Source organism: Cicer arietinum, chromosome 3 (genome assembly GCF_000331145.2).
Source record: "Cicer arietinum cultivar CDC Frontier isolate Library 1 chromosome 3, Cicar.CDCFrontier_v2.0, whole genome shotgun sequence".
Taxonomy (NCBI): Eukaryota; Viridiplantae; Streptophyta; class Magnoliopsida; order Fabales; family Fabaceae; genus Cicer; species Cicer arietinum.
Genome location: NC_021162.2, coordinates 62,359,925 through 62,381,472, shown reverse-complemented (window position 1 = coordinate 62,381,472; position 21,548 = coordinate 62,359,925). Strand labels below are relative to the sequence as shown.

The window sequence follows — 21,548 nt, the reverse complement described above, 5'->3', positions numbered from 1 at the left end:
AAGAGTGAAGAGTAAGGAAGCGTAGATCTGAGAGTAAGTATTAGAATAAGAGAAGAAAACCTTGTTTGTGGCCGGCGCCTTTGTCGACGGTGTGGCACTGAGCGCACTTAGTCCTGAAGATCTTCTCACCGGCTTCGGGGTTACCGGGAGGTGCTTCGTCGAAGGACGCCATTAGAGAAAGATGGAGAAGAAAGCGTGTAACCAATTATTGAAAGATGGTATGGTGTCTGTGAGTGTGACTGAGGAGGACCCCCAAAAGTTAATGGAAACCAGCACCGCCTTTCGCCAGCCACCGAAATCACATTTTTATTTTTTTATTTTACGTAGTTATTCAGAATTTCAAAATTAAAATAATATATATAAACTAAATTTTTAAATAAATTAATATCTTTTATCCACAAATTTTGTTTATATGTTAGAATAAATATTAGTTTTTTATCATTATTGTTTCTCTAGAAGAATCGTGATACATCATACGTGGTGTAATTTTCAGTACTATTCATGAATCTTGAGGAAAAAATAATAATGAAACTTTTTTCTATCATTTTATAAATAAATAAATTAAATATATTTTTAATTTTTTTTAAATTCTTTGAATTTTTGTCTTTTTAAATTTTTATTTATTTATTTAATATTTAATTTTTATAAAAGTTGATGATGTATATTTTAATTAACATTTTCAATGAAGTGTCATAGTTAAAATTTTAAACTATTATTAATTTAATTATTTCATATTTAATCTAATAATGTTTTTTTTAGTTATAGATAAATAAGAGAAAAATTAAATTAAATAGTTAAATTATTTAACTAATAATATTTTAAATTGTTATTCATAATTTCTCATAAAAAAAGTCACTTGAAATATAAAACATAAATTTTTATAAAAAATTATAGATTAAAATTAGTAACAAAAAATTGAAAAGTGATTTTAAGTTTGAATAAGTTTTTCGAATAAATTATAAATAAAAATAAATATTTAAAAGGATTAAAAAGTATATTTAATAAAAAAAATTCAATTTATATATTTAAACTATGAGGATATTTAATATCGAGGACTTTGAAATCGTGATCTTTCACCATTTTTATAATTAATATCATGAGTTTCAATAAGATTTTTGGCTTAAAGCACACAAACCATTTTCGTGAATTCATAATAATAGAGGGATTAAAACTACAATTAAATCAAAAAAATTAAGAAAAAAATATAGACATTTTTTTTTAATAAAATATGGATAAATTTTTAATTGTCTAATGATTTGTTAGTTATTGGTACATTATATTTATTGGATGGCAAAATATTTTAGAGTAACTACTTAAAACATTGTACAATTTTAACATTACGTTTGCATAACTGATTTTTTTTTTTTTTAATGTTTGGTTTTATATTTAGGTTTTGTTTGGTAAAATTAAGTTATAAGTTATAAGTTAGTTCATAATTGAAAAACTGACTAATAGCTGAAAAGTAAGTTGATAGTTGATAGTTAATAACTAATGACTTATAGCTAAAAAATTAATTAATTAAAATTAAAGTGTTTAGTAAATTTATTTTTTAATAATATAAAATGATATAAAACGACATAATTATTTAATTTAAAATAATAAAAAATATGACATTTTTATCGAATCTTTTGTTAATTATTTTAGTCAATCTATTTTTTTGTACTCAATCATTTTTTTAAAATAGTTGTATTTTTTTTCCCAATTGAGTTACATTAAATCAAATGATCAAATAGAATTTGGATTCTTTCAATTTAAATCTCCCTCTATCTCTTCTGAATCCTCTATATTTTTCTTAATTTTATTGTGTTTTTTTTTAAAAAAAGATTATTTGAATTTAAAATTTATGTCATACAGACAAGTAAAATTTTAGACAAATAAAAATCATTTGATATAATATTGAAATACATTAAAATATTTGTTATTAAATACTGTTAATCTTAATAAACTCAATACAATCAAAAAAATAATAATGTGTTAGCAAAAGCTTTAAAACAACAAATAACCATTGTTTTAGAAAACAATATTTAAAAACATATAAAACGGTTTTTGAAAACCAAAAAGCTAAAACACAATCATACAAATTGTTACCAAATGTTTTCTTTTTATGTGGTACAACTACTTTATGATATTTTGTCAAAAAGCACCTACTTTAAGGGATTGAAAGTTTTTGAAATTCGGTTGAACTAATAAATGGGTTATGCCTCTCTAATTTTGCAGTTGAAATACGTGCCATAAAAATCTATTAATGACAAGAAAATTAGCTTGATTAAGGAGGTACTTTAGGGTGATTTGTAAGAATCTAATTTTGCAGTTGAAATACGTGCCATAATAATTTTATTTTATTAAGTAATTATGTTAAGGAATTGATTATGTTTATTAGTAGTGAATTTTTTAAATACTCGAAACAACATCAAAATTATAAGGTAAAGTGGTGTATAAGAATTTTCAAAGGGAAGTTGCAATAGCTCTTATGTGGTCTACAAGCAAGCAACTTTGGTTATGGCACAAGAAACTCGATTATTAATGTTCCATAAAGTCGTGAGAGGACTAACAAAACTCACATACAAAAAGATGTTATATGTGATGTGTGTCTGAAAGAAAAACAAATTTAAAATTCGATCGGGTGTATTTAGATGAAGGTTTTTGAGAGTTCGGAGGAGATTTTTTAAATTAAAACAGTTATAAATATTTTCAAAATAAAAATGAGTTTGATTGAAATAACATCCGATTATTTATCATATTATTATCTAGAAAATTTGTAATTAGTGTTGGTCAAAAATCAATGTTAAAAAGAAAAAAAAAAAACACTATTACTGATTTAACATCGTAATTAAAACTAAAATACTCGAAACTAAAATATATCGAACATGTTCTTTTTGTAAGTTTGTTGGCTGTGTATTTTTTATTTATAAGATATCGGCGAGCATTTATGTGACCGGTCTCAAAGTTTAGAATTGAGAATCTTAAAATTACGATTGTAAGGATAAATTTCACCCACATAAAAAGTAAAAAACTCTTAAATTTGTGATCTAAGTGGAGTCTATGGATCTATATTTTAAATTTATACGTAGATTTTGTTTTTTGAAAATTTTTAATCAATAATTTTTATTTTTATTTTTTGAGACAAAAAGTTTTTAATTTTATTTTGATATTTTTTTTTTTGAGAAAAATTAATTTCTAAATATAATTTTCAATTGACAAAACATTGAGTCAGTGAGGCTCCTCACTTAAACCTATGAAATAATAGGTCGGAACTTTAAAAAGCCATTGACTTAATTGTAGTTTTTGTCTCTTTATGTTCACAATTAGATAAAATTGGTCATCTTATTTTTAAATCCGATAGCTTTGGTTCATCCATCAGATTTTTGAACTAAAAAATGACGATTTGATAAATTTTAAATGACGTGACATACGATTTCATGATATAAAAACATTAATTATTCATATGTTATTAATTAAATTGTAAAAAAAAAAAAATGAAATTGCAAGTTAAATTTTAGAGGGTTTTATTGTGATTTCATGAGTGTTAATCATTTCACATTATCATATCATATGTTACGTTATTTAAAGTACGTCACATTGTTATTTTTAAATTAAAAAATCAAAATGTGAGACTAAAACCTTCGGATTTTAAAATATGTAGACTAATTTTGTGAATTGATACAAATAAAAGAACTAAAACTACAATTGTGTTAAAATTATTTCAATAAGAGAGTTAAGAGTTAATATTAAAAGAGTTAATAGATGACTTTTTAAGAGAAATTTTTAACTTTGAGATATGTTTGACATCTCTACTTGTATTGGGGAAGAATAAGAATATTTTGGAGTTTAAATCATTTTAAATTATTAAAGCTGATACCAATTAAAGGATTTTAAGAAAATAATTATGTGACTCAATGGTTAGAAGAGTGCTAGAAAGGAGACATATTTATTTGAACACAACCTCAAATCAATAATATTTAGACATAGATACATAAATTAAAAAATTTTAAAAATCAAATCATATCATTCAATATTATTTTATTATGTTTTATTTTAATTTTTATTTATTTATGTATATGTATTCAAATCAGTGGCGGAGTTTGACTAAAAAATTTGGGGTGACCGACATAAAAATATAACGTATAAATCAAATATGCAAATAATATTATATAATAAAAAGTTAAGTTGCAATAAACACAAAGTAAAATATCAAATAGTTTAACTACATGACTTAAGAATACCTTAAAATTTGGTGGATATAGCCAAATTTGAGGGCGTTATCTGGGATTACGTTCTAAACATTTTTCAAAGTCATATTTGAAAACTTTAGGAATCTTGAAAAAAAATTCTCATTTTTCAGTGAAAATTAAATAGAAACAAAAACCGAACAATTTGTATGCAACAAAAATCAGCACATGAAATTCAAACAAAAATCAACACTAATATCTAAATTGAAAATCAACATTAACTCCAAACAAAAATCAACACATAAAATTCAAGAAATTAGCACATGAAATTCAATAAATTAGCAGAATTAGCATATGAAATCATCATTAACAACGAAATTGAAATCCGAAATTGAAATTCAAATTCCAAAACAAAACTCCAAACTAAAACTCCAAACAAAACTCCAAAATAAAACTCCAAACAAACTCCAAATATCAATGCTGATGATGAACGAAATTGAAATCCGAACCTTTTGAGTTTTGACGAACGCCCAAGGCGAAGCGAACAGACAAAGGCAAGGCGAGATTGATGAGCAGAGATAGCATCAGCGACGCAAGAGAGAAAGAGAGGAAGAGGATAAGATATTGATTTAGGGTTTTAGATATTATTGTAATTTTCTCATTTTAATAAGGACTAATGACATTTTGGCCATTTTACCTATAATTTTTTTTCCGGTGATCACAACCCTCCTTTCTTAAGCAAGATCCACCTCTGATCTAAATATTATTGATTTGAAGTTTTATTCAAACAAATATTCCTAACTCAAAAATGTATACGAGAGTTTGTGATTAACATTTCTCATTCTTTAAATTTTTTTAAAATCACAAATATATACCAAAATATCAATTTAGTTTTAAACCCAACTCATAAAGACATACTTTAATTAATGCATCATATCACTTAATTACATCTCGATTTATTTAGTTGAAAAAGAACGCATTTTTATATGACACAAGAATAATTAAGTAGTTAAGAATAATGAGGTACCCGTAGTTGATATGACTATATTGTATGTGATTATGAGGTAGTCATAGTTGATATGACTATACTATACACATTGGATGTGATTAAAATCCCTAGGCAGTGTAGATTAGTTTTTAAAGTCTTGTAAAAGAAAGAATCGGTTCCTACAAGTAATTGATAGTTGTCGTCTAAAAGACTCACTATCATATTTCGAAATCGTATCTAAGACTTTAGAATTATATATAAATTTAAATAGTATATACCGTTCCATCTTTAAAAGAAGTATTGATAATTGGCTGCCTAATCCTTTCTATGACATAAGCTGTTAATATTGCCTAATATTTAGACATATCTTATCTTAAAATGTACTTCATACCAATTTTAGAAAAGATGGACACCCAACATTTTATGAGTTCATACTTACTATTTTAAATATATTATACTCAAACCAAATATGAACATGGAAAATTTGATTCCAAATTTTGTACAGAAATTTTTATGGTTTATTCAGAAACTTAAAATGCATTATATTGTGCATATATCTCTGATGTTTCTTCCCTGTTTATTTTCCTAACCCAATACTCTGTTCGCCACTTTATAAACATAAGCTAATTAATTACCACCGATTAATTTACATAAATTTAAATGTTTTTTAGCTGTAGTATTTTTTTTATATGAAAAAAGACGATAAATTTTATTAGAGGTAGATAAAGTTACTTATAGTTAAGTGAAAGTTGTTAGGTTAGTTACATTGATAGCACTATATAAAAGTGCATCATACTCTAATTGTAAAAATAATTATTCATAAAATCATTTCAAATTTTATTTTTCTCTTTAATTATTTTACTTTTTCTTGAGTTTAACCATAATTCTTAATAAATTTCAATATAATTAACTTAAACAATTATAAAGTCTAAGTTTAAACTCAAAACAAAACATCGAACCTAATCGATATTTATCATTTGAATTAAGACTTAATCTAACATTTTAATAAACAAAATGCTCACAACATTTTTTTTTATTACGGGACAAACAAGAAAACAAACTGATGCACTAAAGTAGAGTTGGTTCTTCAAAACATCCACAATCAATTATTATAATTTACAAATGGAGAAATCATTTATTTAATTTGATGCACTAGAACGGATCAATATTGAATCATTGACGATCATGTGCCTCCAAAACATGTTTTCTCAGATTTTTCACAAGGTCATCCATGGTCATGCTGTTTTCTTCATCCATCTGCATCATAGCTATAGCGATTTAGGATTCCACTTCATCCTAGTATTACAAATTAGAGAAAGACAAAAAAAAAAAACACTCTGTATGACTTTTTTAAAGTTAATTAATACACTTCTTAAAAGTGTTCAAATTACAAAGTAACTAAAGTTACTTTTTAAGGAAAACTGAACAATCACATTTCACAAAGATATGTTAAAAAGAGTATGTGGTTAACATTTCTATTATGTATACCTTTTTAGTTTGAAATAAAATATAGACTATGAGAATTTATTAATATATTATAATTAAGCTGGATAATAATGCCCTTGAAATGAAATAATTAATGTTATTTTTTTTAAACAGATATATTCTTACAACTACGGAGTCAAGATACTGAAATATATTTAAGATGTTGATTTCTTCCTACATATATTCTTTTACATATAAAAGATTAAACTTCTGGCTAAATAATTAAGAGACTCAACTATCTATCATTTGTGTCACACTATAATAGTAAAATAATTAGTATTTTATTGAATTAAATAAGATACTAAATAGTTTTATAGTTTCATAATTATTAAAAAAAAGTAGATAGTTTCATACCTGAGCAAAAATGTTAATTACAAGAATAGAAGCACCAAATGGTAATATGCTACTAGTGGTTATAGTGAGATTGAACTTTTCAAGCAATTCATGTATTTTGAGCACTATGTCATTTTGGTTCTCACAATGAATTTTAATGAGTACTTCCTTTTCTAGGACTCTTGCTTCAACCTCGAGTAGCAATTCAGTGTTCCTTTCACAATAGGTACTAGTAGTGCTTTTATTTGAGGAAGCTTGAGATTTCCATATGAATATTGCTGGATCTTTTACTCTCTTATCTATGTTTTGATTTTCCAATTCTTTAATGCGCTGTTGAAGATGTTTCGTGTAGTTTATAGCTTCATTAAGTACATAACACTTGTCCATCTACAATTACAAATTACAATTAAGTCAATATATCAAAAATTAACTTTTAACCTTAAGTTAATTTAAAACAAAATGAGAAAAAAAATTATTAATCAAATGACACTAACTAATTACAAAATTACAAAACTAAACTCTTATCTTTCAACTATTTAGTGAAAAGACCTTCACTTATATTAGAGTACACAAAACACAACATGTTTGTGTAAGACAAGTTTTTGATAAATTTAAACAATACATTCGACAATAATACAGCACTAAACAATAATTCTCTAAAAGTATGTATATAAAAGTATAAGTGCAGGATGAGCTGTAACTAGAAAAATGTAATGAAAAAAAAAGATATTTATTTTATAACTTTCATCTAATACTGACAGTTTATGAAATTATATCATGACAATTTTCTTAAAGTGGTACCTGACTTTTATTCATTAAACAAGAAACAAAAGAATTTGCGTCATGCCTGGTAAAGTATCATCATTTCACTCCCAATTAACATAAGGACTTTATTCTTTGATAACTTGTAAGTATTTTCGGTTCTTTTTGGACCTAGAAATTTGTTATGATTCTCAGGAGTCCCGAAATATAAATCATCTAAATTTTTTATTATAAAAAAAAGTAATTTATGCCATAATTTTTTATAAAAAATTGAGAAATAAAAAATTATTATTGATAATAATAATATTAATAACCATTTTACAACAGTCGCATAAAAAACTTAAACAATGTCTTAAAATTACACTATCAAAGTCTTACCATTGATGGTCATCTTACTTTAAACTAAAATATTTATATAACAAAAATCAAAGAAAGAAAAATTATTACTGCGTATTTGTTAAAGTGACACCAACGCTAATAATCATTTTATGATTATTTTGACGTGATATAAGTTTCTGTTTTGATATTATAAAATCAAATTTTTGCAATTGAACTCATACCTCATTGACAATATATTTATTGACATAAACACTTAAATAAATGCTGAAAAGAGCTTGCAACAAATACTTTGAGATACGTGTATAAAGTATTTTCGGCCTAATAAACTTTTTGAAATAGCGTATAAAAACACACTATCAAAGATATTGAATAAGAACTTAATTAAATTCATATGATTGCATTTTTTTAAGCTAACTTTAGAATAGATTTAAAAGGAGAAACTAACCTTTTTCAAGCCAGGTATAATGGCTGAAAGTGCTATGATACTCTCTGTTAATTCCTTTCTCCTTTTTCTCTCAGCCATTAAATGATCTTGTATCTCAGATTCCCTTTTAACCCTTTTTGTTGCTTGATTCACCTTTGGTTCAAATTCAACACCATCATGTGATCTTTTATTTGACATTTGTTCAATGATTGGTTCAACACTTGAGTTATCAAAAGATAAAAGATATGTGGCTGGAGAACAAACACATCTTTCCAAAGACATTATTGAGTTGGAGCTATTACTTTTCTCATCAAAAGGTAAAATACTATTTGTGGGGCTAGTGGCATTACCTTCAACATTAATTATGGCAACATTAGTACTATTATTATTTTGGATTTTATTGGAAAAAATATAAGAATAGGACTCACATTCAGGTTGCTCAAGCATGATATCTTTAAGGAACTCTTGCTCATCATCAATTGAACTATTATTTTGATTCAATTCATCATCTTCCATTTCCTATGACAATTCAAAGAGAGAGAAAAAATTGTTATGTACCAACAAGAAAATCATATGTACTTTGAAATTTAATTTTAGTAATTTATGTGTTGATCATAGTATATATATGAGTGTGATGATTTACCATATAAGAACTCAAACTCTCCAATAAATCCTCCATTTTTTTTGCAAATTGAAGAGAACCCTTAGAGTGGCCCTTTGCCTAAGACTAGATGATATAGAGTAGATAGGTACACATTGCAACTTATTATATAGTGAAAAGTGCAAAAATTGTGTCCATTAAATTCACGTTTTGAGCTGGAGTGGTCTTGGCCACACATAATGAGACCAATAATATATGTTTTTTTTTTATCATTATTAAGGATTATTTATTTTTAAATAGTTAAATTGTTATGCACTATTGATATAAAAAAATTATATTATCAGTATACTATAATAATTCATATTTGTAATTTTAATAGTAATCATAATAAAGATTAAACAGTTTTAATTACCTGACAAGTAATCTAATGTAAAATATCTTTATACGATTAGTGTATACAAATTAAGTTGATTTTAAACAATATCGCATCTTAGCGTACTAAATCAAGATTTTATCTTTTTAAAATTAATATAATTTACATATTGCTATTGTTTACAATGTTAGTTTCTGAATCGGGATATCTTTCAGCTTTCCAACATTTCACAACATTTTCATTCTTTTTTTAATGACCGGGTTCTAATTTTGAAAAACACGACAAAAACCTTTCAAATGCACTACGTTTTATAAAATTCCTATAAAAAGATAGATTTGATCGCATAATGACTTACAATATACTAGTGTTATATAGACTAAATTGTTTTATTATCCTTAACTTAATTGTTAGTTTTATTTTTTATCCTCTAAATATTTTTTATTTCATTTTGTTCATATAACTATATTTTCGTAAGTTATGTTGGTCAATGTTGTTATTTTGTGAAAAAAATGTTGACTCGTGTACATGTATTATTTTGGGATTAGATAAAAATTAAGAGTTTGTTTGATTCACATTCTAAAAGTTCTATTTTAGTATTTTAAGATTTAAAGACTAAAAAATTTGTTTTAAAAACTGTTTTGTAATACTATTTTTAATATTATATTTTTTAAAACTAAAAAAACAAAACATATAAATAATATTTTACTTTTCATTTTTTCATTTTTTTATTTTTTTAACTCTAGTAAAAAAATTGTTTCAAAAACAATTTTCTATAATTTATTTATAAAATAGTTTTTTAAAACTAAAAAGTAAAATACAATCAAACAAACTCTAAATCTCCATTCTTCTTCTTCTTCTCCAAAAGTAGGGGTTTTCATTTTCTTTATCTCTATCATATTTTTATTTGAATTCCATTCACTCTCACATTCTCCTGCTAAAAATCGATAAAAATTGTGTATTGAAAAACAATCTTAAAGGCAAAGGGTTAATGAGTTTGATTGAAATTGAAAAATCTTGATAAAGTTCCACATTTATTAAAATTATAAACGAAGAGGGAGACAAATGTTATATATATATATATATATATAGATACACATTTCTTAAAAATATAAAAAAAGAGAGAGACAAATGATATATATATATATATATATATATATATATATATATATATATATATCTTATTCTTTTATTTTCTTTTATACTCTTATGTTATAGTATTGTAAGATGTAGTTCGTATATTTTCTTTGGAGAGTGTGAGTGTATTGGAGGTCATGAGGTTGTTTAAGTAAAGTTTATGTGTTGTAACCATTTTCATATATTGTTATTATTCTTTAGTTATCGTTCGACAGTGGTCGTGATTTTTTCTTCGATTTTAAGTTTCCACGTTATAATTTTGTGTTTAGGTTGTGTTATCTAAATTTCTCTATGTCTATTTTTTCTAACATCTAGCAGATACTTTTGATTCGATCAAGGGAAATAAAATTCTTAGTATGTTTTGTGGCTGCGGCATTGTCCATCTTTCACATAAGAAAAGAAGGGTGACCGTGAGAAAGTGTTGTTTGGAAATGTTCTAGTTAGGAAAGACTTGATTTTTAAGTGGCCATTTGTGGCTCGTCTCTCTTTCCTGATATCCTATCTGGTGCGCGGTTACAATATGTCAAGTTCGGAAGTTTGACATAGAGAAATTTGATGGAAGAATCAACTTTGGTTCGTGCAAAATTCAAGTCAAATGTGTGTTGATATAATCAAAATTACACAAGGTATTGATTGCACAAATGCATTGGTTAACATTGATGCAAGATGTGTTCTAAGATTATGTTGATTATTGAAGAATTTTTCGAGACAACGATATGATAATTGCACCATAAATTTGCACCGTAGTTTTCAACATGTAAAAGAAACTCTTGAAGTGGTTTAACTTCTAGTGAAATTTCTTGAGGTGGTTTAACTTCAAGTGAAATTTATTGAAGTGGTTTTACCTTCAAGTAAAATTTATGGAAGTGGTTTTACCTTCAAGTAAAATTTATGGAAGTGGTGTAGCTTCATGTAGAAATTCTTGAAGTCGTTTAATTTCAAGTGAAGTATACTTGTTATGGTGGAATATGATAGTTATTTTGAACTATGATTATCGTTGTAGACAATAAAAATTGAAGATGCATCAATTTCAATCAAGGTGGAGATTGATGAGTTTGATTGAAATTGAAGAATCTTGAAAAAGTCTTATATTGTTTAAAATTGTAAAGACAAAAGAGGGACAAATGTTATATATATGGCTATAATTATTTATTATAAATCTCAACAGTTAGAAATACTTTAAGTTTATATCTTTTTTTCTTCTTCTTTTTTCTTATACTTTTACGTTAAAGTGTTGTAAAATGTAGTTCAAATATTTTCTTAAATTCAGTTTTTCCCAATAATATATATATATAGTCAATGAAGGATCTTGAACTGAAAAATTAAAGTGGTTAAATAAAAAGTTATAATATTTTATTATATATAAGAATTTTAAATTTTAAATTTATAAAAATATATTGACAATCAAACTTTTAACATTCTTCAAATAAAAATAGTAGATCAATTTTTGCATTAACTCTCGTGTACTTACCACAAATATTATTAACTCTATTCACTAAAAAAACATACTAACTGAATTCTACAACTTACATGTTTGTGGTTTGCATCGGTTAAAAATAAGTTTGATGTTTACTTTTAACTTATAATAATTTCATTAATAATTATGTATCCACAATAAATATTTAGTTATTTTACAAGCACAATTAACCCATTTTCTAATTAAATTTTTGAAAAATTTACCTAGAAGAATTCGTCCCATACATGACACAGGTTCTTACATTAGTTTTCACATGGCCAAATTTAAAGTGTTTGGTCGGTTCAACTAAGCAAGAGAGCATAACTCACACGTATTAATATTCATCCAATACATTTTTTAAAAGGAAAAATTTACTTTGACCTAATGTGAATTTTGAGTTTTTTTTTTTTTTTTTTTTTTTTTTTTTTTTTTTTTTTTTTTTTTTTTTTTTTTTTTTTTTTTTTTTTTTTTTTTTTTTTTTTTTTTTTTTTTTTTTTTTTTTTTTTTTTTTTTAATTCAAACTCGGGAACAGGAGCGGATGATATCTACTTTGAACCTACCCGTATAAAATATTATTTATTATTTTTAATATATATTTATTTTATATAGTATTTGGTATTTATTATAAATTTTTATCTCAAGAAAAATATAGTTTAATGATTTTATGTTATCATTGTCTAACAATTATACTTTTATTATATTAATTACAATAATTGAAAGAGTATTCACTTTTTCAATTAAAAAAATGGTGTTTCTAAATATTCAATATTGATTACTAGTTATAGTTTAAATATATCTTTGATCTCAATAAATATATTATTTTTTAAATTTAATATTTATAAATTTTTTTGTTTGGATTTAGTCCCTGTAAAATTAGAGACGTTCGATTTGGGTCTCTAACGTTAAACCAACATTATAAAAAAAGAGTACCGAAACATCTGACTCTATAAATGCACATCAGTACAATATATTATAAATTAAAATATTTTATATTATTAATTAATAAATTTATTAATTATTATTTAATAATTAGTGTTATTGAATATAAAAAAAAATATATGCATATCAATTAAAAGTGGAGTTTATGAATTTTTGAAAAATCCGTCTTCTTCTATTCAACGACAGTTTGCTAACTCTTTTTTTTGTAACTTTTAATTTGACGTCGGTGACTAAAACCTATTGTCTCTAATTTTACATCGATTAAATTTTAAAAAAAAATACTTTCAAAATTAAAATAAAAAAATGACATAGTTGCATAGACCAAAGGCATATTTAAAACTTAAATAATTTAAAAAAGATGGTGTATTGGCCCTGTAATTAGAAAAATGTTCAAAAGAATGTGTCTTACATGTTGTCTTTAGCATTCATCTTATAGTAACATGTTTTGTATTTTCTGACAGAATAAAATATGATTTTTAAATGTATTTGTGCTTTCGTGACGTTTAGATTTTTCTTTTGAATATTCAAAACGTTTAAATTAAGGAAAAAAATGGAGTTAAAATTTTCTTCATTTTTTTCTCTACTGTTATAGTTTTAAGATATTTTTTAGTGTATAAAAATATTTGAATTAGATATTATATTTTATATTTTCAAAACTTTGAAAATTAAAAAATGACAAATAGAGACGATCCTAAATCAGAACAAGACAGATAAGGAAATGACAAAAGTAGAAATTGAAAATAATTCGTATTAAAAGTTGCATAGTTGCTATTATTATTTCTTTTGAATAATGCATAGTTGCTATTACATACTGCTAGTAAGAACTCAAGTACTGTAGGACAGAAAGAATAGAGCGTGGTCCCAATATTTTCAAAACGGTTAAATATATTTTATTTTATTTTTAATTTTTAAATTGTTCGTATTAAATAATGGTCATTTAAATTTTTTCTTTTAGCAAAAATAGACCTCATTATTGAACTTAGTTAATGAATTCACACGTGAGGCCGATATACATTATTTTATTTGATGTAACATTATTAATATTAAGATTGAAATACACTTTTTGCACTCTAACTTTTTAAATCTGACTATTTCAATCTTCAGATTTTTAAAATAACACTTTCAGCTCTTTCATTTCAATCTTTTTTTATAAATTGATTTACAAAAGAAACTAAAGATCTTATTTAGCCTTATTTTAAATTACTTACATAAAAAAAACTTAATCCCCAAATTAAAAATTCTTAACCTTCTTCGGCCAAAAAAAATGACTCCTAATCGTCTACCTTCCTCCTCAAATTTGATGGGAATTTTAGATGACGATCCATTGAAACTTAAACAAGAAGTAATTGTTTAAAGCGGATGATAATTCCAAAGGGAGGGACACCAACAAAAGGGGTTAAGTTCTTGTCTAAGCAAATAACCATATTACTTTTGCAAATTGATAGAAAAAATTATTACATTTTAATCAAATTTATCTAGATTATTTTGGTATATTGATAAGGTGATGGACTACGGATTAATGAATTTTTATAATTTTTTTTATTATAATTAATGTCTTTTTTAGAGTAGCGACAGAAAAGTAGGTAATAATAGTTTAATGTTTTTTTTGTCATTTTTAATGAATAACACCCATTATTGGTGAACTCCTCATTATTTAAGTGGGTCCTATTGAGTCATAAATGCCTTAAAACAAACCATTGAGTTCTTTTTTATATTGAAAAAAATCACAATGAGTCTCACAATCTTTTATATATAATGTTAAAATGAATCCCAAATTTATATCACATTCAACACATTGTTGGTGTGACTAGCCTACATTTCCTTTCATTTTCTTAAAAACGTAATGATAGTTTAAATTAATAAACTCTTTGCTTAATGAAAAACTCGTTTTTATATCGTGGTAAATTTTAAGTGAAAAACTCAAAAGTAAACTGTTAAACATATTGAACCATTGAAAAACCTCACATTAAAAATACTCTAGAGAACCATATCCAGGTCAGATTCCTAAAGGCCTATTATGATATGCTAACAGCGCTATCACATAAACAATTTTCTATTTAACCTAAGATATATTTATTTATAGGCTCTTTCACATAAAATAATTTTCTATCAACCATACGTTTACATGCCATTTTTTTTTGTCTCATCTATCTTATTTTATTATAACAAGTGACATTAGTCCTTTATAATTTATACCTAATAAATGATTTTACATTCATAACTTTAACAACGTTTATATTTCATAGAATAATAATTTTAACGTGTTTTCAACATTTGAATAAAATTTATTTTTCTATAAAAAACCTAGATAAGGCAACAAAAAAAAGTGTTTTTACTATCAACTTTTTATGGATTAAAATTCAAATTTAGATAAATTTAACCACTTATCGTATTATCATATAAATACTTATGTATAAACTATTTTTATAATAAAAAATAAAATAATATAAACCATTTTTATAAATTATTCTAAATAACTTATAGAAATAAATTAAAAATAGTTTATAAACATATTATAAGTTATTTTCTAATATCTCTCAAATAGTCTAAAAAGTATTTGTATCAATAGATAAACTCATCCAAGCTAAATTTACTTTACACCGTATTGACCAAATCTCATATTTCAATATCATATTTGCCTCGTCCAAAATGATATATAACATGGAACATTGATTTCAGACTTCAAGATATCAATTGTTATCTCTTCACTAATTATCTAAATTTAAATGGTCGGGTGCAGGTGAGAAAAATAAGATTCATGGTTGCCCAAACCCGACCACTTATTGTTTGATAAAAACTTACACAAGCATTGACAAAAATATTGAAAATCCAATATTTTTTTAAAAAAAAAAAACATAAATTTGAAAATAAAATGACAAAAAAATTTAAAAAAATAAAAGACATAAAAAATTACACGAGTATTGACAAAAATATTGAAAATCCAAAATTTAAAAAAAAAAAACATAAATTTGAAAATAAAATGACAAAAAAATTAAAAAAAAAATAAAAGACCATTAAAAAGAAAAGTTAACCCAAACCAACCCACCCACATAACCCATTAACCAAAATCGCCTAAACCTATAAAAAAATCAATATAATTGGGCATTTAAATTGTAAGCTCAGATTTGGATGGATTGACAAAATTGGCCCCCGATGCTCAGCCCAGATTCACTTCGACAATTTTTCATCTTCTTATTAAAGAGTTAAAATAAACACATTGGATCCATTGTGGGTAACAATTTATTTTGAATCTCACGCATATTAGAGTTTGAAAGCTTATAAGACGTAATGATAGACCATACACATTGAATCTTTCTCCCTCTCTCCCCATAGGAAGTTTTCCTTTTCACCATCTCCCTTGGCATCGAGGCTGCCGACGAGACTGTCAAAGCCTCCCACTCCTTTCTCCTACCCAAAGATTCAATACTGTTATCCTCCACACTGATTTTTTCACTTCCTCCTCTTCCCTCTCATACACCTTCTTTCCTCATCGGAAACAGCGGAGTGCAGAGAAAGAAGAGGATGGTTTCAATTGAATTTTTCTAAGGAAAAACACAACAACCAAAGGAATGATGATGGTTTCAGCAGAATTTTTTGTGCTGTTCAGTTATTAATGTCAAAACCAGATAGTGGATGTTCTTGAATTGATTGAAGATTTCTATGTGGATTAGGGTTTAAGGGTGGAAGAGACAAGAGAGACATGTAAATTGTTAGGAGCATCTTGTGTGGTTAATGCATAATAAGTTCTTATGAGCCCACTTCAACATGGGTTTTTAATCAAATGGAAACCTTAGGTTTAAGTTAAATACTTCAAATTGAGATAATTAATCATGTTAAAAGGAAATTAGATGCATTAGTACATAATGCACACTTTGTATGAGAAAAGGGCTATGTAAAAATGGAATAAAAAATTATTATATTGTATTATGAGCTTTAGATAATTTTCTCACCTCATGACAGCTCCATCAATATTATTTCTTAGGCACATTAAAAATTAAAACATCACAGTTGAAATTAGAGCCCTTCAAAAATCCAGTATTTGTTCTTTCACTAACAAACTTCTTACAGAAAATTCATATTATTTTCAACAGCACCAACCCTTTCACTTCAATTCGAAAGGGTAAAGGCAAATATAACACGAGAAACCAGATATTGGGAAGGTAAAGATTGCACTGATGTTAAGTTTAACATGAAACCAAATAGGAAAAAGACTCTTTGGTTAACTTAACTAGCCATGGGGTGGTTAGAAACATACTCAATAGCAAGATGACAAGAGTCGATTTTATCAGCTTCCTTATCTGGGATCTCAAGCTTGAACTCCTCTTCGAGTGCCATTACAATTTCCACATTATCCAAGCTATCCAACCCCAAATCCTTCTGAAAATGCACTTCTGGAGTAACCTGAGAAACCATTAAACCCAAAAAATATATATATAAGAAAGTTGTGCATGGCCAAATATGCAAGATGAAAGAAAAATAGGAATAAGAACAAATTAAAAGTTGGGGTTCAAGCTGTGCATCTCTCTACAGAAGAATATTTGTAATATGAGTAAGAAAGAAAAACTATCTAGATACAGGATGAAGAATGAAAACAAATTCTAAAGGGATAAAGGAACATAAGATGTTTTAAAAACAATTATGGAAGTTGCTAAAACGATTATGACTGGCAGAAAAGTGGTTAACTATGAGGAACAGCCACTGAAGTGGGGGGCATTCTCATCAATGGTTTTTCTGAAGCTGATGTTTTAAAGGTATGGGAACAGCCCAGTTTCAGATTTAATATAACTGTACTATGACAATGACTTGATAACAATTAGTCTTCAAGCAGCAGTTAGAAAGTTGTAACACTTAGCTGATGTAAGAAAACTCCAACTCCGTCGAAAAATATGAATGGGAAAGATAACAATAGAATGGGAAATCAGACAGTCGAAGATAGTGAATTAACTAGCCCTACACAGATTGTATTTGCGGCGAAGCAGGACTCCATAGTTCTTATCATATATAACTGTGAGCTCCTAAATACTGGGCTATTGTGAACTAAAAGAATGAATAAGACTATAGATATTCAAAACAAATACTAGTAAATGTATTGTTGGCTCAAACTGTCATCAGCTTTTGAAGTGAATTTGAATACATTGTAGATTGTGAAAAGAACAGTAGAAAAGTCACTTATGAAATCCGAAAGCAAAGTGTCTATATATAGGTTTCAATAGATAGATGGTTTAGTCTCTCACAGTAGTGAAGTGTGTGTTGTGAGTTAGGGGCAGCAGAAGGATTTAGAAAATGTGGCTTATTTTTCAAGAATGAAAAGTAGAAGGCAAAAAAATTAAGATCAAGGATAAAAGAGAGGGATGGGTCCTAAAGGAAGGAATCAAGAGTGAATCAAAGCAAGGGGACTGTCTTCCAGTCCCGATCTCCTTTGCATATCAAACCTGAAATGCCTTTATAAATAGGAGAGCTTTTCAGATTGTAGCGTAATTTTCCAGTTTCCACGTTCTGCTCAGGATGTGTGCTATATATAAACAACCAAATGAGGGGAATTCAAATAGTTTATTACAATTGTCAAAAATTATGCTTTACTGAAATATGAGAGTCCAAATTCCTTTCAACTCAATATTTAAAAATAAAAAACTACAGCCATATAAAATCCAAATGTACAAGCAAATATGTATGAACTATGAATAACAACTACTTTATCAAAATGCCATGGAGAAAGAAACCTCACTAGTCACACCACTTATTAAGGTATGACTGTAGACACCTAACCCTTCCAACACTTCACAGTGATAATGCCCATTAAGAAAAACATTGAAGGAAATCTCAACACAAATTTAGCCAAAGTGCGTTTAGTTTTTCCTATAAAATGTATCTCAGTTGAATAATAAATTATCAGCTTAAAAATGCAACACAATTTTCTCTTGCACAAAATATATCTCATTAAATCTTCATATAATTCCCCACATGACCAAACAGACACTGCCAAGATAGTTAGTGAGCTAAATCTACAAATTAGGGATACACATTGGAAAGATGGTTAATGAGTTAACCTTTTAAATTCTGAGAAAACCATTTAAGCTTTCAACAGAATAACAATTTGGGATGCACATTTCACATCTCTCACACTCCTTAACAACAGAAACACCACCCACATGGTTATTAAGGTAAATTTCCAAACTGTGGGGAAAAACCTTTTGGAATATATCAACAGAGTAATAAATAGGGTTCCCTATTACACAATTTTCACAACCCTACACAGATGGTTATTGATGTAAAATTCCAAACCTTAGGGCAACCGATTTGAACAAAACAACATAATAACAATTGGGAATGCCAGTTTCTCAAATTTATTCCATCATTTTCACAGTAATTAATAAAGAGAAAAAAGAATGGAAAATGAAGGGACCTTGGAAGGATCGACTTTGGGGAAATCTTTGACCACAGAGAGGACTCGATCGATGACCTCTTCTTTGGTGAGATGATCGTCGTGTGAAGACATGAAGCGAAGGCAACCATTCCATGGTTGGAATTTTGGAGTAGCTTGGAGTGGGACGCGAACATGGCGGAGTATGGCTGCTCTCAGTGCCATTTTTCTCAATCTCTCTCTCTCTCTTTGCAAAGGAGTGTGTGTTAGACAAGCTTGCGACACGCACGATATAAGAAGGGTTCAAGGTAGGTGCTCAATTATATTTATTTTGGTGAAATAATAATAATAATTTTAGTCTTAAGAGAGAATACGGATTTAGTTATAATGATTTTTCATATACTTTAATTAATTACTTATTTCTTCGACGAACCGTAAATTATTAAGATTCTCTTCTCTTATTAAATATTATAGGTTAAAAAGAAATTTAACAATTGATATAAGAAAATGTTAAAGTGACAATCTTTTAATATACTTCAATAATAATTAACCAGATCATTCACGTTTATTAATTTTTGACTTGTTACTGAATTCATTCCTTGTCAAAACCATTTAACTTTTTTTTTTTTTAATATTATTTAGATTTTGAGCCCGTTGTCTTCCTTTAGAGTATCGTAGAAGCTTTGGGTGCATCCTAGAATCTGGGCTTTTGTTTGAACAGACGACATTTCCTTTTGTAGCTGCTGTTTGATAGAGCTTCCTCATATATATATATATATATATATATATATATATATATATATATATACGAGGAAGCTCATATATATATATATATATTTATATATATACACCGTACCTCTCTCATTTCTCACCCTCTAATCTTCTTCAATTCCACTCTTCATTTTAAGGGAGCCTCTAATATGCACCTTCAAAAAAACAATCAATGGGTAGACCTTTATAAAATAACGGATATAATAGGTCATTATATTAAGGTGTTAGATATGATTTAAGGTATTAAGGTAATTAGAAGTTATAATTAAATTAATTATGTGAATTACGTCAGATTTTATATTTTTTAATATTTTTTTTCTTTTAAATTCAATCATAATTCTCGAAATGATATATATAAATAATTATTTTGCAATTTTTTTTCAAAATTTGTTAAGAAATTCTTTATCGAAGCATTTATTTTACCTTCTCTAGTTTCAAAAGTTTCCAATCAAAATTCAAAATTTCCAAAAACGTTCCTGTTGTTTTGGTTGATTTTCAATGATGTCTTATCTAATTGTGTCAACTACTCAGAATTTCTTCGTCAAGGGGTGTATATCAGTGACTTCAAATTTTGGTACAATCTCAAGAATATCTAGATGAAGAAAATATTAAAGAAGGTGTTCCTTTGAGTGATGGTTCATGCCAAATACCCATAATTTTTTTTTTCAAGCACTTGAAATTTATGGCAACTGTTTATTTTGTTTGGAATGATAAAAACAAAAATCTTATGTTGGTGATCATTTTTGAAGAATTGAGTTTGAACAATTTATGGGGTATTGTTGAAATCGCTAATTGGAACAAAGTTCAAATCTCGAAGGTTTTGTACTACATTTAGTTTTCTTTTTCGATCTTCTGCCTTTCACCTTGAAGATTTGCTGATTTACTCTTCTGAAGTCAGGTTTGGATTTCATGATTTGCCACTATTATATTGTCAATCTTAGTTATTTGCCACCGATTTTTTTTTAGTTATTGTTGGTTTTTTTATTTATATGTTTTTACTTTATTTTTCTATCTACTTAAAATATTCTTTTTTTATCCTATAATGATTAAGTTTGTTAGTCAAATTTAATAATTAAAGATTAAAAATTTAGATTTTTATATATAGAGTTAATGTTGTAGATACATTGAAATATTTTTAAGTTAGTATAAAGAAGACAGAAGAATTTAACGAGTTATAGATTTCGGCTGCTACTATTTTATAGTTCAACTTTTTTTTTGTGATTATAATTTGTATTTTTTTTATTAATTACATTATATTTTATTTTATTGTATTATTCTTCTTAAAATATTATTACACGCTTCTAATTTGTATAACTGTTAAATATAGATAGTAAGAGTTGGTTATGATTGAATATAAAACAGTTAGATATCTTTGAATAAGTAAGTTACCTTATAGGTCCTATATAAAAATGT

The 21,548-nt window shown here is 26.3% G+C and overlaps 3 protein-coding genes across 5 annotated transcripts in view; all 3 read right to left on the bottom strand.

Moving 5' to 3' along the window:
- The window catches only part of LOC101496290 (cytochrome c-2), a 2,471-nt gene extending 2,146 nt beyond the window's left edge, over positions 1–325 (bottom strand). Inside the window, exon 1 of the mRNA XM_004492830.3 lies at positions 61–325. Coding sequence (XP_004492887.1) covers positions 61–172 — 112 coding nt within the window. The 5' untranslated portion in view covers positions 173–325. The remainder of the gene's footprint in view (positions 1–60) is intronic.
- A 5,847-nt stretch (positions 326–6,172) lies between these two features.
- Positions 6,173–9,281, bottom strand: LOC101495746 (transcription factor NAI1-like). 3 transcript variants are annotated; one of them, XM_073365674.1, is made up of 5 exons: positions 9,144–9,281; positions 8,929–9,019; positions 8,522–8,850; positions 6,997–7,362; positions 6,173–6,453 (listed from the first exon to the last, which is right to left on the bottom strand). In XM_073365674.1, exons 1-5 carry the CDS (start codon positions 9,177–9,179, stop codon positions 6,436–6,438), a joined length of 840 nt encoding a protein of 279 aa, XP_073221775.1. In that variant the 5' UTR covers positions 9,180–9,281; the 3' UTR covers positions 6,173–6,435. The 3 variants fall into 3 exon arrangements, with proteins under 3 accessions (XP_073221775.1, XP_004492886.1, XP_004492885.1); XM_004492829.4 differs by having other exon boundaries at positions 6,173–6,414; XM_004492828.4 differs by having other exon boundaries at positions 6,173–6,414; positions 8,522–9,019.
- A 7,621-nt stretch (positions 9,282–16,902) lies between these two features.
- LOC101495415 (acyl carrier protein 1, mitochondrial) lies at positions 16,903–19,676 on the bottom strand. Its single transcript, XM_004492827.4, has 2 exons — positions 19,407–19,676; positions 16,903–17,404 (listed from the first exon to the last, which is right to left on the bottom strand). The coding sequence occupies exons 1-2, from the start codon at positions 19,587–19,589 to the stop codon at positions 17,228–17,230; spliced, it is 360 nt and encodes a 119-aa protein (XP_004492884.1). The 5' UTR covers positions 19,590–19,676; the 3' UTR covers positions 16,903–17,227.
- Positions 19,677–21,548: the final 1,872 nt, after the last annotated feature.